General features: G+C 48.4%; 1 protein-coding gene across 1 annotated transcript in view; it reads right to left on the reverse strand.

Annotated features, from left to right (window-relative positions):
• Positions 1-5,008: 5,008 nt before the first annotated feature.
• Positions 5,009-16,312, reverse strand: part of LOC115083782 (gastrula zinc finger protein XlCGF26.1-like) — a 78,990-nt gene continuing 67,686 nt past the window's right edge. Inside the window, exon 4 of the mRNA XM_029587801.1 lies at positions 5,009-6,699. Coding sequence (XP_029443661.1) covers positions 5,036-6,699 — 1,664 coding nt within the window. The 3' untranslated portion in view covers positions 5,009-5,035. The remainder of the gene's footprint in view (positions 6,700-16,312) is intronic.

A 16,312-nucleotide genomic window follows, 5' to 3' on the forward strand; every position in this document is an offset into this window, starting at 1 on the left:
GCAGGGCTCAATCTTTCTCCAATCTAAAAAGTAAATTTTCTTCTTCAAACTTGTACTGCAATCCCGCTAAACACCAATGCTGTTTTGGGGATAGCACGTCCACATCTGCTAGGAGATGGAGAGATACTGAATGGCTGAGGACACAGCAGGGGTATATCTACGTCTCCATCTGCTAGCAGGGGAGCACATAACCCACTGGTCCTGAGGCCATCGGGCTACACACTAGGAAATTCTATTTATCTGTATTGATCTATGCAATATTGCTATACTGCTGTGATATTTCTTTGCTCATCTTTACTAAATACTGTAGAAATTATATAAACTAAGTTTTGCTTTTACATGATTGTGTGTTCAGTGTTCTATGGTGTAACAAACACCACTCAGCTCACTTTTCACACTCAGTATCTCTTTCTGGCAGGGGATATCGTCCCAATTGAAATCAACATTAGTGCTGCGAAGTTCTCGCATTGGACGGAATGAGTGATTGTATGGATGTGAGGCCTGGATTCAGAGTGGTAAGCACTACATGAGGGAATAAGTGTTGTGAGTGTGACTGTTGGACCGGATGTTTACAATCTGCCCGTATAAAGGTTTCTATATTTATTAATGATATCGGCCTGTACGAGCCACAAACGCCCAGATCCCGGCCTGGTTTGGCGATAACAGAAATCCCTGCTGTATTTATTTATTTATTATTTATTTAAACAAATTTATATACCGTTTTCCAGTAAGGCTTACTGACCAAAACGGTTTACAGCAGTAAATAACCTTAACAGTTAAAAGGTTAAAAATTAATACTAAATAAAACTTAAAACAGTAAAATAGGTATGAATAAAAATACAACATTTTAGGTAATCAATAAAAATAATGATGACTAAACAGAGAATGGCCAATTACATTAAAAAATTTTAAAGTAAGAATAAGTAAAGTAATATAATATAATACAAACTTATTTAGTCTTATTTACTTAGCTAAGATGTATTGGCATCTGTAGCAAAACCTCCATTACTGCGTAGTGAATTAAACAGGTCAGTGAGTGGAGCTACAAGGATATTAGAAAATTTTTTATAATAAGTGGCTGTAAATCCATCTATCCCTGGGGCTGTCCCCGCTTTCAGAGTTTTAATCGCCTCCAGCACTTCTAATTGGGAAATGGGCTTGTCCAGCATCTCCAAATGCATAGGGGATAGAGTTGGTAGAGTGACTGATTCCAAATAGCTCTGTATAGTTGCATCAGATATATTATCCGCTGCAGTATATAATGTGGCATAAAAATCAGTGAACGCTTGCTGGATATCTTTGAAGAAGTAACTATCGCCCCCTGCTTGTCCCGGACCTTAGCCACTAGCGTCATTGCTCGTGCAGCTTTTAACTTCTGGGCTAGTAGCCTACCCGCTTTATTACCACCTTCAAAGAATTTTTGTTTTAACATGGAAAGATTATGACTAATAACAGCATCGTCCAGCGCACCCAGAGAATCCCTAACACGGGTTATCTGCTGATAAATCTTTTTGGAAAGCGTGAGGGTGTGTTGTTTAGTTAAATGGTCCAATTCCCGCAGCATAGCCTGTCTACTCCTTTCCCGCTCTTTGTTACAGTATGCCGCGCGACCAATAAGGACGCCTCGTGCCACTGCCTTAGAGCAATCCCATAAAGTAGTAGGGGTAATGTCAGCTGATTTATTTAAATCAAAATATTCTTGCATTTGAGTAGTCATGGTTTGAACAAAGGCTGCATCGCGCAGGAGAGTGTCATTTAGCCTCCACGTGTGAAGACCAGTATCGTTATCTCGCATATTGGCCTCTACCCAAATGGGAGCGTGGTCCGACCAAGTGGCATTATCAATACCCACCCGGCCAATCGCATTCTGAAACGTACGGGAAATGAAAAAATAGTCTATGCGTGAGTATGTATTGTGTGGCGTAGAATAAAAAGTATAGGAACGGGATCTAGGGTTTCTCTGGCGCCAAATATCTTCTAAACTCCAAGTCTCCAGAAAGTCGCACCATGCCTTCCGTACCCCCTTGGTCGTGGACCCTTTATTAACTGCATCTAAGTTGGGGACTCTGGTGGCATTAAAATCCCCACCTAGTATAATCTCACCCTCGGCATGTTGCTGGAGTAATTTATCCAGAATCTCAAAGAATGAGATCTGATTCCCATGTGGGAAATAAACATTTAATAGAGTATACACTTTGTTCCCCACTTTAATTTTTAATAGAAGATATCTACCGGATGGGTCTACCTGTTTATGTACAACTTCATGAACAAAAGATTGTGCTATCAAAATCCCTACCCCCGTATATTTAGCCTCTTTAGAACTAGCTGCCCAATACGCCCCTGGATATTGCTGGAAAGTGAGGAGACGCTCATGATGCTTTCTAATATAGGTTTCCTGTATATATACAAGGGCAGCATTCAATGAGCATAGCTCCCGGTGTAGCAAAGACCGCTTTCTGGGTGTATTTAACCCCTTTACATTTAGGGAGATAATACGACTGGCCATCGCAACAAAGAAAAAGAAAAAAGGACAGCTCGATGGAGAAACATCCCCGGCCTGCTACAAGGCAATGAGTACTCCTGAACCCAAAGTACCCCATACGCCACCACCTTCACTACATAAACAATTACCCCTGCTGTAGCAACAACCACGTTGAGAAGGGAAGGAACCCCAGTGAATAACCCCATATTGTGAGAACCAACCCTGTCAAAGTCTCCCGGGTTAGTATCACCTAGGGGTACCGGCTTAACCTGGCGAGAGCAGACCCTCCACCCCCCCCGACCCCACAAAACCCCCTTCAGAAGGAGGAGCAATATATGAACAATTGAAAGCAGTGAGAATGAATAAACTTCAATAACAGAACCATTTAGTAAGTAAGATACAAAACCTGTAATTATCCAAAACTATAGTCCGAACTCCACAGACATATTAGTCCAGCCGCAGAGTGTGGCAACCCTCCGGGCCCTCAAAACTTGCAGTGAGTAGTGTTCTCCTCCCAATGTATAGGAGCAGGAGGCTGCAGAACTTCAGCCCTTCTCTTCGGCTGCAACTGTAGTCATTCATGATTGCCGACGGAGGCGTTTCCCTCCCTTGCCTACTCTCTGCCAGCGCGGGGGAGCACTAATTTTAGCAGGAGCCGCCGCCATTTTGGGAGCCTGAAAATGCGTCGGCAGCTGTGCCTGTTTAAAGGCTTCAACCGCCTCTTCTATGCTTTTGACACGATAAGTGATTCCCCGCACCTGAAATTGCAATCCAAAGGGGTAAGTCCATTTATATTGTACAGCGCAGTCCCTCAAGTTTGCAGTAACTTCCCGGAGTTCATACCTCCGCTTTAGGGTAACAGGCGCCAGGTCTTGATAGATTTCAAGCGTGTGATTGTTCCAATTTATGTTTTTAAGTTTCCTGGCGGCATTGAGTATCCGTGTTTTCTGCCCAAAGTCATGGAAGCAGACAATTATGTCGTGTGGTCTGGAGTCCCTACTTTGTCCCAGCGATCGGTGAGCTCTGTCGAAGTGGATAGGAGTAATAAGCGATTCCTCGTGTTCCTGTCCCGAATCAGTAGTGTTGAGGAGGAACGAGCAGATCTGCCGCACTACCCCTTCAGCGTCTTCAAACTCCGCTGTGTCGGGTACTCCACGAATACGGAGATTACTTCTCCGGCTTCGATTTTCAAGGTCTTCGACCTTGTCGGCGAGGGCAGTCAATTCAATGCTGTGGGCGGATTGCTGAGCAGTCACCTCATTTATGAGCTCTCCCTGTTGGTCCACACGTATATCCAATTCGTCTACCCGATTGCCGAGAGCATTGAAATCTTCTTTTAAGTCACCCATGGCCGCCAAGAGGTCAGACTTGTGCTGGCGGAGGTCCGCCCGAAATTCGATGAACCAAGAGCGAATTTCATCCCGGAGCTCCGACTCCGTGCTAGCGACTACCGCTGGGTTTTCCGCCCCCCTGTCTGCGGCCTTAGTCAGCTCCATGTGTTCAAGCACGTCCGTGGTGGTTTCCTCGGTAGTAGGCCCAGCGTCCACGGACCGTCCGTAAGAAAACTGCTTTAAATCAGTGGTTTTCCGTTTGGCCGCCATAAGCAGTTAGTATCCCAATCTATAGTATTGCTGGGTAAATTCTAGTGGATTTATGGTTCTCTATAATTAAAAATAGCTGGATTTTAGGGTCGAGGGGGACGGAGCTCTCCGATCAGACGTCTGCCCTCATCAGTCAGCAAACAGCGCCCCCCCGTATAAAGGTTTCTGAGTAATGAATCGCTAAATTGAATGTGTTTTGAAACATAAAACTGTGGCCATGCAGGGTTTCCTGTTGACACTTGTTGATATGCATATTATATATTATAAGGGTTAATATACTGATACACGTCATCTATTACTGAACAGTACAGACTCAGGGGTCCACGTGCTAGTACATAATTCTCTTAATTTTTTTCATTAGCTTCTGAAGTTTATCACCTGCTGTAGTGGGTCCATGAACCAGAAATTTTCTCTGAAGATTCAGCTCTATCACTACCAGCATTATTAGTTCTAGTGCTTAGACTAGGAGTGGGTACTTTTTTATACTGGGAACATGCCTCCAGTAGGAATTTTTCTTTCTGCTTCCTCTTTATACTTCAATAGTAGAAGTTGTCAACTAGCTGAGATTTAGTTTAGGTATTATGCAACAGGGTTAGCGCATGGAGGAACTCAACAAGATTCAGTGAGAGACATTTACTCCAAATTATTTTCTCCTGTGTGGATCCTTTCATGCTTTTTCAGTTGTGATATCTGACGGAAATTTATATGACACTCAGTACATGTAAATGGTTTCTCTCCTTTGTGAATCGTCATGCTTTTTTTTTAGAAGGCATTTGCTTCTGAAGCTTTCATAACATGCAGTACATTTAAATGGTTTCTCTTCTGTATGGATCCTTTCATGACGTTTCAGTTTCCATTTTGTTCGGAAACGTCTACCACACTCAGTGCATACAAATGGTTTCTCTCCTGTGTGAATCATTTCATGCCGCTTCAGTTCAGATTGATGGCTGGGTCATTTATCACACTCAGTACATTTAAATGGTTTCTCTCCTGTATGGATCCTTTCATGCAATTTCAGTTCACATATTTTATAGAAGCTTTTCCCACATTCTGTGCATGCAAATGGTTTCTCTCCTGTGTGAATCATTTCATGCAGTTTCAGTTCAGATTGATGGCTGAAGCATTTATCACACTCAGTACATTTAAATGGTTTCTCTCCTGTATGGATCCATTCATGCCCTTTCAGTTCAGAGCGACGGCTGAAGCATTTATCACACTCAGTACATTTAAATGGTTTCTCTCCTGTATGGGTCCTTTCATGCTTTCTCAGTTCACATTTTTTATAGAAGCTTTTCCCACACTCAGTGCATGTAAATGGTTTCTCTCCTGTGTGAATCATTTCATGCAATTTCAGATCAGATTTCTGGCTGAAGCTTTTATCACACTCAGTACATTTAAATGGTTTCTCTCCTGTACGGATCCTTTCATGCCATTCCAGTTGACATTTTTTATAGAAGCTTTTCCCACATTCTGTGCATGCAAATGGTTTCTCTCCTGTGTGAATCATTCCATGCCTTTTCAGTTCATATTTCCTGCTGAAGCTTTTATCACACTTAGTGCATATAAAAGGTTTCTCTCCTGTGTGCACCATTTCATGCCTTTTCAATTCAGATTGCCGGCTGAAGTTTTTATCACACTCAGTACATTGAAATGGATTCTCTCCTGTATGGATCCTTTCATGCCATTTCAGTTCACATTTTTTATGGAAGCTTTTCCTCTCTCCTGTGTGAATCATTCCATGCCGTTTCAGTTCAGATTTCCAGAAAAAGCTTTTATCACACTCAGCACATTTAAATTGTTTCTCTCCTGTATGGATCCTTTCATGCGATTTCAGGTCACCTTTTTTACAGAAGCTTTTCCCACACTCAGTGCATGTAAACGGTTTCTCTCCTGTGTAAATCATTTCATGCCTTTTCAGTTCATATTTCCTGCTGAAGCTTTTATCACACTTAGTGCATATAAAAGGTTTCTCTCCTGTGTGGACCACTTCATGCCTTTTCAGGTCAGATTTCCAGCTGAAGCTTTTATCACACTCAGTACATGTAAATCGTTTTCCTCCTGTGTGTATCCTTTCGTGAAGTTTCAGTTTTGACTTGCCGCTGAAGTTTTTATCACACTCAGTGTCCATGAATGTTTTGTCTGCTCTATGCATCTCTTCGTACCTTTTCATTTTTGATTTCCACTTCAACCTGTTAGTAGAGTCGGTACATATAAATTGCTTTTCTTTGGAATGGATCTTTTGGTGAACTTTCAGTTGTGATGAACAAAGAGCACTTTTATTACATTCACTACCTGGAAATGCTCTCTCTCTTGTATAAATCTCCTGGTTAACTTTTAATATTGCTTTACTTGCACATTCATTGCCTGCAAATGGTCTCATCCCAGTCCGTTCTCTCAGATGTGTATTTTGCTCACAGAGAGTCACATTTTCAGTGGAGTCTGCTGCTGGGTTTCTCAGCCTTTCTTGGGGCTTGCACCGATTCCAGTAGTTTTTTCCCCAGACACAACATGGGCAGGTATCTGCTTCATCTTTCTCCGATACAGTTCTATTCATTTCCATATGTTGATTGCGTTCCTCAGGATGCGTCTCCTTGTGTCTTCTCTTGCTGTTAATCTCTGGATATGAAAATAAAAGGATAGACATTACTTGATGTGAGGGAGACTCACAGTGACAATGATCAGGGTGTTCCCAGCATTAACACACCTCAGAGAGAATACAGGCTTAAGGCAGCTGCATCACCTCCTTACGCCAGCATTCTGATATAAACTAGAGCAGCGGTTCTCAACCAGTGTGTCGCCAAGCACTGGCTGGTGTGTTGCGTGCTCCCGGTCTCTCCCGCTGCTCTTCCTTCCCTGCTGCCCTTGCCGCCGGGCGATCAGCACGTTTAAGCCCAGTGGGAACGGCAGCAGTGCTAAAAGAAGTTGTGGCACCCGCGGCTGGCCTTTTCTTCTTCCTGCGCCTGCCCCCCCCCCCGACCCGGAACAGGAAGTGATACGCGGTGCGCGGGAAGAAGAAAGAGCCATGCCGTGTGATAAAGTAGCAGCGGCCACTGCAGCATCGGCCCCCGATTGAAGCAGCCGGTAATCGAGAAAGGAGACAGCAGCAGGAGCCTCCCGCGGTCGATGGGATTCTTCATTCTTGGCCTGCGGGGGCTGGAGGAGGGAGGAGGCTACTGCAGCTACCATTTGTGCTGGGGTGGGGGGGGAGAGAGAGAGAGAGGAAGTGAGTGAGAGAAAGAGAGAGAAGCAGCCAGCCAGCCAGTGTGTAAGTGAGAGAATATGTGTGTGATTGAGAGCCTGTGTGTAAGTGAGAGAATGTATTTGATCGAGAGCATGTGTGGGATTGAAACTGGTCAGAGAGCTGATGTCTGTGTATATGTGAGAGACAATGAAAGTGACTGCTCAAGGAGATGACTGATGTGTGTGTGAGACAGTCAGGGATGTGACTGATGTGTGTGTGTGTGAGAAAGAGAGAAAAAGCATGGAAGTGAGAAATCTGGGTATGTGAGAAAGCATGGGAGTAAGAAGCCTGGTGTTGTGGGGGTGTATGTGAAAGAAAGCATGGGAGTGAGAAGCCTAATTATGTGAGAGAGAGCATGGCAGTGGGAAGCCTGTGTGTATGTGCATGTATGAGAGAGAGACTGGTTGGTAAGGTGACGGTGTGACTGGTGTGTATGTGAATGTGAGAGAGAGAATGTGATACAGGGAATGAGAAGCCTGTGTACATGAAGAGCAAGCATGGAAATGAGAGAGAGACTGGCGTGTGTGTGTGTGTATGTGTGTAACAGAGAGAAAGTGATTATGGAAATGAGAAGCCTGTGCATGTGAAGAGAGTGAGCATGGGAGTGAGAAACCTGGGTGTATGTGAGACACATCATGGGAGGGAGAAGCCTGTATATGTAAGACAGAACATGGAAGTGGGAAACCTGTGTGTGTATGCATGAGAAAGATCAGATGACTTGTGTGTATGTGAGAGAGAGAAAGAAAGTGATTATGGGAATGAGAAGCCTGTGCATGTGAAGAGTGAGCATGGGAGTGAGAAAGCTGGGAGTGTGTGAGATACAGCATGGGAGTGGGAAGCCTGTGTGTGTATGTATGAGAGAGATCAGGTGACTGGGGTGGGTGTGTGTGTGTGTGTGTGTGTGTGTGTGAGAAAGAAAGTGATTATGGGAATAAGAAGCCTGTGCATGTGGAGAGAACAAGCATGGGAGTGAGAGGCTGGTGAGTGTGTGTGAGAAAGAGAAAGTGATTATGAGAGTGAGAAGCCCATATATGTAAGTGGAACACGGGAGTGGGAAGCCTGTGTGTGTGTGTATGGCATGAGAGAAACTGTTCAGGAAGGTGACTGGTGTGTTTGTCAAAGACTGTTTGGGAGATGATTGGTGTTTGAGAGACAGAAACTGGTCATGGGGGCATGACTGGTATGGTGTGTGTGTGAGAGACATGGGCCCTAAGGAAGAGGACCATGAGTATAGAGCTTAGCCTTTACTGCTGCTTCTGCTGTGTGCTACGGCCTGCATGGAAGAGGAGTAGGAGAGCTGCTGGAGGGGGTAAGTAAAGGTGGCTTTTTAAGTTTATTTTTCTTGATTGACAGCCATTTTAATTGTGTGATGTCTGCTTTTTTGAAATATTTTATTTGTGTTTGGAGAATGTTTAATAGTTTTTATGAGTTTTTAATTGTTGGATGTTATTCTGTTCATAGCTGTTTTGAAACATTTATTCTGCTTATTAGTATAGTTTTACAATTATTTCTGTGTGGAGATCTATAGCTGCTTGCTAGTTCTGTTTTCCTAATAAGAGGTGTATTGGTTTTTAGGGCCTGATTTAATATTTGTAGTGTTGCCTTTTCATAGATAGGGTTGCTGCTGTTTGAGTGTATTCCATAATACAGGTGTAACTGTGTGTGGATTAGTTTATGTGCATTACTACAGATCCTGGGAGTATGTTAGGTCGGTTCTGTGTCTGTTACCGAGATGAGATATTTTTCTAGCATGTAAGCATTTGTATCGGTCTTATTTGTTGTGTTTTCTCAGAGGACATGCATTGGTGGTAAACTGCTGTCTTTTCATAAGTAGGGCTATTGAGCCTGGAAGTAGAAGGAGTTTGAGTTGCTGTTACTGAGATGTCACCAGAACCAGAATATCTTTTTTGTAGGATGAGTTGTATGGGGAATGTCATAATTCTGCTTTACATCCATTATTGTGGGTCAGGGGGGTTCCCATGGATGCAAACTGTACTTTTACATCTAGCCCAGTGACAATCATGGGTCAGTGTGTCACGCATGTGAGAGTCATCTGTCAGGTGTGTCCCGACAGAAAAAAGGTTGAGAACCACTGAACTAGAGCACATTGCTAGATCTCAGAGAAGAATGAAGCTATGGACTGAACATGCAGACACTGACAAGTGAATACAATTTTCAGAATGTTTTTATGTATAATCCTCTGGGGATTATACATAAAAACAGGGGTTTGGCTTAGGCTCCCCCATGGCGCTTGTGCCCGGGATAGCAAGTTCCTTCAGGCTGTGGGTGACCAGGTCTGGAAGTTCGTCTTTGGTGAAGAAGCGTCTCATGGCCCGGTGAGGCTCTGTCCCCGGAGGGAGTTCCCCTTCCTCTAGGGGCTCTGATTCCTCCTCCGAGTTGTCTGTGTCCCCTTAGGTGGGGCTTCTGGGCGGTGGATTCACTTCTCTGGGCCTAGAGGTGCCCGGGGCGTAAAGGTCCTCTGAGGAGGGCTGTGGCCGTGTTATTAGAGGCTCCGTCTGCATGTGGACGAAGGTGTGCAGGCCTTTGAAGAATTCCACCCAGGAGATAGATGCTGGGTCCAAGCTAGGAGGTGCTGTGTCCCTGGGGGTCCCCATTTTGAGGGGGGGGGGGATCCCCGCTGGAATTTACTAGGTCCGGGGTGCTTATTGAGGAACTAGCACTCGGTCCCGGATGGGCCTGGCCCTGGGCTGGATCCCCTAGGGCCTCCTCGCACTGGAGACACAGGGCCATGGCCTCTTCGTGCTGTGCGGCCCTGATGTGGCATGCTGGGCAGAGGCCCTGAGCCTTGAGCTCTTTTTCTGGTGCTGCCATGGATGTAGGCGTGTAAATTCTGATATGCACTCTGGTGCGTCGACTATGCCCGCGTGGAAAGGGTGTGCGCTTAACATGTGCGCGCTGGTGTGCCCACAAGTCGTAGATATGCGTCCGGCACAGAAAGCACGAACTACGCACGTAACTTATGCGCACGGTACTTGTGCGTGCAAAGTTGTACCTCGGAGGTCTCCACGTGGGAGGACCCTTGAATCTAACTGGGGCCTACCCCTGCTGAGGCGGATCAACCTGGTAGTACAGGTCCCGGTCGGCGACCTGTGCGACTCCTCGAACTTCGGAGACCGGATCTTTAAAGAAGATTTCTACCTTACCTTGTCTTCGGTGCTTCCCGGTTTCGTTCCGGGCGGTCTCCGGCTGTGGGGGGAGAGGGTAAATACCTTCACCGCCGCGCTCGAGGGTACACCTGCAGCCTCTCAGACGGGGGCCCAGCCAGGATACTGGCTGGGCCCTAGTAGAATGAGCTTTGACCTGAAGGGGTAAAGGCTTCCCTGCCTCTACGTAAGCTGCCTTGATTACTTATTTATTTATTTATTTATTTAGGGTTTTTATATACCGACATTCTCGATATACATATCAAATCAAGTCGGTTTCCATATAACACAACTGTCACCGGTATGGCGTTACATTAAACAATAAACAGAGTATTGAACCGAGAACGTGTAGCGTTACATTAAACAATCAACAGATTATTAAACAAAAAATGTATATAAATAAATATTAAATATTAAATGTAAATAAGATATATAAAATATAAAATAGACGACAAAAAAAATTTGTCTAATAACATGAATAAGTGGTACAATAACTGCAAATAATTGGTAGATCCAGCGACCTATAGTAGCTTGCGAAGCCGCTTCGCCCTGTTTCTTCCCGCAGTGAAGAATAAACAAGCGATGTCTTGCGCCCAGGTTCAGAGTGCTCCAGGTACCACACTAGGGGGCGGATTTTAAAAGCCCTGCTCACGTAAATCCGCCCGGATTTACGCGAGCAGGGCCTTGCACGCCGGTGCGCCTATGTTCCATAGGCCTGCCGGCGCGCGCAGAGCCCCGGGACTCGCGTAAGTCCCGGGGTTTTTCGAGGGGGGCGTGTCGGGGGCGGGGCCGATCGGCGCGGCATTTTGGGGGCAGGACGTGGCGTTTCGGGGGCGGGCCCGGGGGCGTGGTTTCAGCCCGGGGCGGTCCAGGGACGTGGCCATGCCCTCCAGAACCGCCCCCAGGTCGCGTCTCGGCGTGCTAGCGGCCCACTGGCGCGTGGGGATTTACTTCTCCCGCCGGGAGGCATAAATCCCCCGACAAAGGTAGGGGGGGGGGGTTTAGACAGGGCCAGGGGGGTGGGTTAGGTAGAGGAAGGGAGGGGAAGGTGAGGGGAGGGCGAAAGAGAATTCCCTCCAAGGCCGCTCCGATTTCGGAGCGGCCTTGGAGGGAATGGAGGTAGGCTGCGCGGCTCGGCGCGAGCCGGCTACACGAAATCGGCAGCCTTGCGCGCGCCAATCCAGGATTTTAGCGGATACGCGCGTATCTACTAAAATCCAGCGTACTTTTGTTTGCGCCTGATGCGCCAACAAAAGTACGCGAAGGTGCACTTTTTTAAAATCTACCCCTAGGAGTCTGCCAACCTTTCAATGGCGATGAAGGCTGGAGTCTACCATGTCCTTGTGTCTCTCCGGTGACGGTAAGGAAAAGAATTGATTCAAGTGAAACTCTGAGACCACCTATAGTAAGAAGGAGGTGAGAGTCCGACGCTGTACTGTTCCTGCAGTAAATCGAAGGAATGGTTCCAGACAGGATAATGCCTGTAGTTCCGAGATGTGACGGACCAAGCATATGACACAAAGAATGTTGAGATTACTTACTTGATAATCTCCTTTTCCTTAGTGTAGACAGATGGACTCAGAACAAGTGGGTATAGTGTGCTCGTGCTAGCAGTTGGAGACGGATCTGACGTCAGCACGGGTACATATACCCCCACAGGAAGTGAAGCAACTCAGTAATCTTCCTTGCAAAAGCTGTTATGGATATATGTGTACTGACCGATCAATTAATTAGTGAAACAGGATTCCCCTGACCGATTGATAGTAGCTGGAGACCGCCAGTGTTCCCAACCGGAAGGCGTCGACACCCGGTAGGGTGGATGCTCTTATGTAAGAAAATGGCATGGCTTACCTTGATTCGGTGAAACCCATGTATACCGGCAGCTGGGCGGGATGCTGAGTCCATCTGTCTACATTAAGGAAAAGGAGATTATCAGGTAAGTAATCTCAACATTTCCTAGCGTGTAGCCAGATGGACTCAGAACAAGTGGGATGTACAAAAGCTACTCCCGAACTGGGCGGGGGGCTGCCTGAGGACCGCGTAGGACTGCCCTCGCAAATGCTGTGCCCTCCCTGGCCTGGACATCCAGACGGTAAAATCTGGAAAAGGTATGGAGGGAGGACCATGTCGCCGCCTTACATATCTCTGCGGGCGACAGCATCCTAGATTCTGCCCAAGAGGCCGCCTGCGCTCTGGTAGAATGAGCCTTGACCTGCAGAGGCGGTGACTTCCCGGCCTCTACGTAGGCCGCTCTGATAACTTCTTTGATCCAGCGGGCGATGGTGGGCCATGAGGCCGCTTCTCCTTGTTTCTTCCCGCTGTGAAGGACGAACAGATGGTCCGTCTTTCGTACTGCTTCTGTCATTTCCAGGTATCTGGGCAGCAATCTGCCGATGTTGAGATGGCGTAGTAAACGCCCTTCTTCTGATTTCTTCAAACCCGCCGTGGTTGGCAAGGATATGGTTTGGTTGAGGTGAAATTGTGAGACTACTTTAGGTAAAAAGGAGGGAACCGTGCGAAGATGGATAGCCTCAGGAGTGATTCTGAGAAAGGGATCATGGCAGGCCAGCGCTTGTAGCTCTGAGATGCGGGCGTGCTGAACACGCAGCCAGCAAGAACACCATCTTCAAAGTTAGAGAACGGAGAGACAGGCCCCGAAGGGGTCTGAAGGTGGATCCCGCGAGGAAATCCAGAACTATGTTGAGGTTCCACAGGGGCACTGGCCACTTCAGTGGCGGACGAATGTGCTTGACTCCTTTCAGGAAGCGGGAAGCATCTGGGTGCATGGCAATGGTCTTGCCATCCCTCCTGGGACCATAGCAAGACAGCGCAGCCACCTGAACCTTGATGGAGCTGAGGGAGAGACCCTTCTGAAGCCCATCCTGCAGGAAATCCAGAACAATAGGGATTGTGGCCGCATGTGGATTGGTGCCATGAGTGTCGCACCAGGCTTCAAATACTCTCCAGATCCTTATGTAAGTGAGGGATGTGGAAAACTTGCAAGCTTGGAGGAGTGTATCTATCACCGGCTCCGAGTAACCTCTTTTCTTCAGTCTAGCCCTCTCAATGGCCAGACCGTAAGAGAGAATTGAGCTGGATCCTCGTGCAGGATGGGACCTTGACGTAGCAGGTCCCTGAGCGGAGGCAGGGGAAGAGGCTCCCCTGTCAGTAGTCTTCTCATGTCCGCGTATCAGGGTCTTCTTGGCCAGTCTGGTGCCACTAGAAGAACTAGGCCCCGGTACTTCTGAATCTTGTGTATAAGGGCACCCAGCAGGGGCCATGGAGGAAAGGCGTATAGCAGGGTCCCTGGAGGCCATGGCTGAACCAGGGCGTCGATCCCGTGGGAGAACGGATCTCGCTTGCGGCTGAAGTATCTGGGTACTTGAGCATCCATGTCCGGAGTCCCCCACTTATCCACAATCATCTGGAAGGCTGTGGGCGACAGCTGCCACTCTCCCGGATTTAGGCTTTCCCTGCTGAGGAAGTCTGCCGCGGTGTTGTCCCTTCCGGCAATGTGGACGGCGGAGATGTCCTGGAGATTCGCCTCTGCCCAAGCCATCAGCGGGGCTATCTCTAGGGACACCTGTTGGCTTCTGGTTCCGCCCTGTCGGTTGATGTATGCCACTGTGGTGGCGTTGTCGGACATCACTCTGACTGCTCTGTTCCGCAGTCTGTGAGCAAATCGCAGGCAGGCTAACCGGACTGCCCGTGCCTCTAGTCGGTTGATGTTCCACCCCGACTCTTCTCTGTTCCACCGCCCTTGGGCGGTGAGCTCTTCGCAGTGTGCTCCCCATCCCCTCAGGCTGGCATCTGTGGTGAGAAGAGTCCACGTGGGGGAGGACATCTTCGACCCCCTGCTCGTGTGGTCGGACTGCAACCACCACCGAAGCTGGGTCCGCACTTTGGCTGGTAGAGGTAGATGCACGGAGTAATTCCGGAAGCGTGGGCTCCACCGAGAGAGGAGGGAGCGTTGTAGTGGTCTCATATGTGCCCGCGCCCAGGGTACCACTTCCAGGGTGGATGCCATGAGACCGAGAACCTGCAGATAATCCCAAGCTATGGGCCGGCTGGCTCCCATCAAGGACCATAGACGCGTCTGGAGTTTTAACCTTCTCTTGGTGGTGAGGCTGACTATGTCTGCCTGGGTGTCGAACTGGACTCCCAGGTATTCCAGTGATTGGGAAGGCTGTAGGCAGCTCTTGTTTAGGTTGACTACCCATCCCAGGCTTTCCAGCAGGGAGATCACTCTGTTGGTTGCCCGATGGCTCTCCTCTCGGGATTTCGCCCTGATCAGCCAATCGTCTAGGTAGGGATGGACAAGGATTCCTTCGTGTCTGAGCGCCGCTGCTACCACTACGATCACCTTGGTGAAGGTCTGCGGCGCCGTGGCTAACCCGAAGGGCAAAGCCCGGAATTGGAAGTGTCGTCCCAGAACCTTGAAGCGTAGGTAGCGCTGATGATCCTGATGGATCGGGATATGCAGGTAGGCTTCCAACAAGTCTAAGGCCGTGAGGAACTCCCCTGGCTGTACTGCGGTCTTGACTGAGCGCAGAGTTTCCATGCGAAACCTCGGGACCCTTAAGTATCGGTTGACTGACTTGAGGTCCAATACGGGCCGGAAAGTGCCCTCTTTCTTGGGTACCATGAAATAAATGGAATAGTGCCCAGAATCCATTTCCCATGCAGGTACTGGGATTATGGCTTTCAAGGACAGGAGCCTCGCCAGGGTAACCTCTAATGCCGCCTTCTTGTGGATTGGACACGGAGACTCCACAAACCTGTCCGGAGGGGTGTGATGGAAGTCCAGATAATAGAGATGTGAATCGGAACTGAAATCCGAACCGATTCTGGTTCCGATTCACATCTCTACCAGATAATAGCCCTCTCGGATGATGGCGAGGACCCACTGGTCCAACATAATCTCGACCCATCTGGGGTAGAAGAGGGTTAAACCTGCCCCCTATGGCTCTGTCCCCCGGATGGATTGGCTGATTCTCATTGTGAGGCGCGGCCAGGACCTGAACCCGAGCCGGCTCCCCTCTTGCGCTGCTTGGTCCGAAAGGACTGGTTCCTGGCCTGAGGACGAGGTGCCTGGTAGCGACTCCTATAGGGAGTGAAGCGTTGGGAGCTTCTACCTCTGGAGGGCCTCGGAAAGGTGCGCTGGTTCCTCTTGGACCTGTCTTCCGGCAGTTGAGGTACTGGAGAGGCGCCCCATGTGCTGGCCAGTTTATCTAGGTTGCTGCCGAACAGGAGAGAACCCTTGAACGGCATTCTAGTGAGACGTGTCTTAGAAGGGGCGTCGGCCGACCAATTCCGTATCCAGAGCTGCCTCCTGGCAGCTACGGAGGATGAGACCCCCTTAGCTGTCGGGCGGACTAGGTCGGAGGCGGCATCCATAAGGAACGAGAGAGCTGACTCCATGTCTGCTGCCGGAGCATTGTTCCTGACCTGTGACAAACAGGAACGCGTTACCACTGTGCAGCAGGTTGCGATTCGCAGAGACAGAGCTGCCACCTCAAAGGTTTGTTTCAGGATGGCGTCCAGGTGTCGGTCATGAGCCTCCTTGAGGGCCGCCCCCCCTCCACTGGAATGGTAGTGCGCTTGACCACAGCGCTAACCAAGGCGTCCACCTTAGGGCACGCCAGCATATCCTTGATTGCCGGGTCCAGGGGGTACATGCCGGACAGGGCCCGACCCCCTTTGAATGAGGCCTCCGGCGCATTCCACTCCAAATCGATCAGCTGTTGTGCCGCTTGCAGTAAGGGGAAATGGCGGGCTGTGGGACGAAGACCCTCCAAGCAGGGGGTTCTGCGTAGATGCCTCC

This window comes from Rhinatrema bivittatum, chromosome 2 (assembly GCF_901001135.1).
Source record: "Rhinatrema bivittatum chromosome 2, aRhiBiv1.1, whole genome shotgun sequence".
Classification (NCBI taxonomy): Eukaryota; Metazoa; Chordata; class Amphibia; order Gymnophiona; family Rhinatrematidae; genus Rhinatrema; species Rhinatrema bivittatum.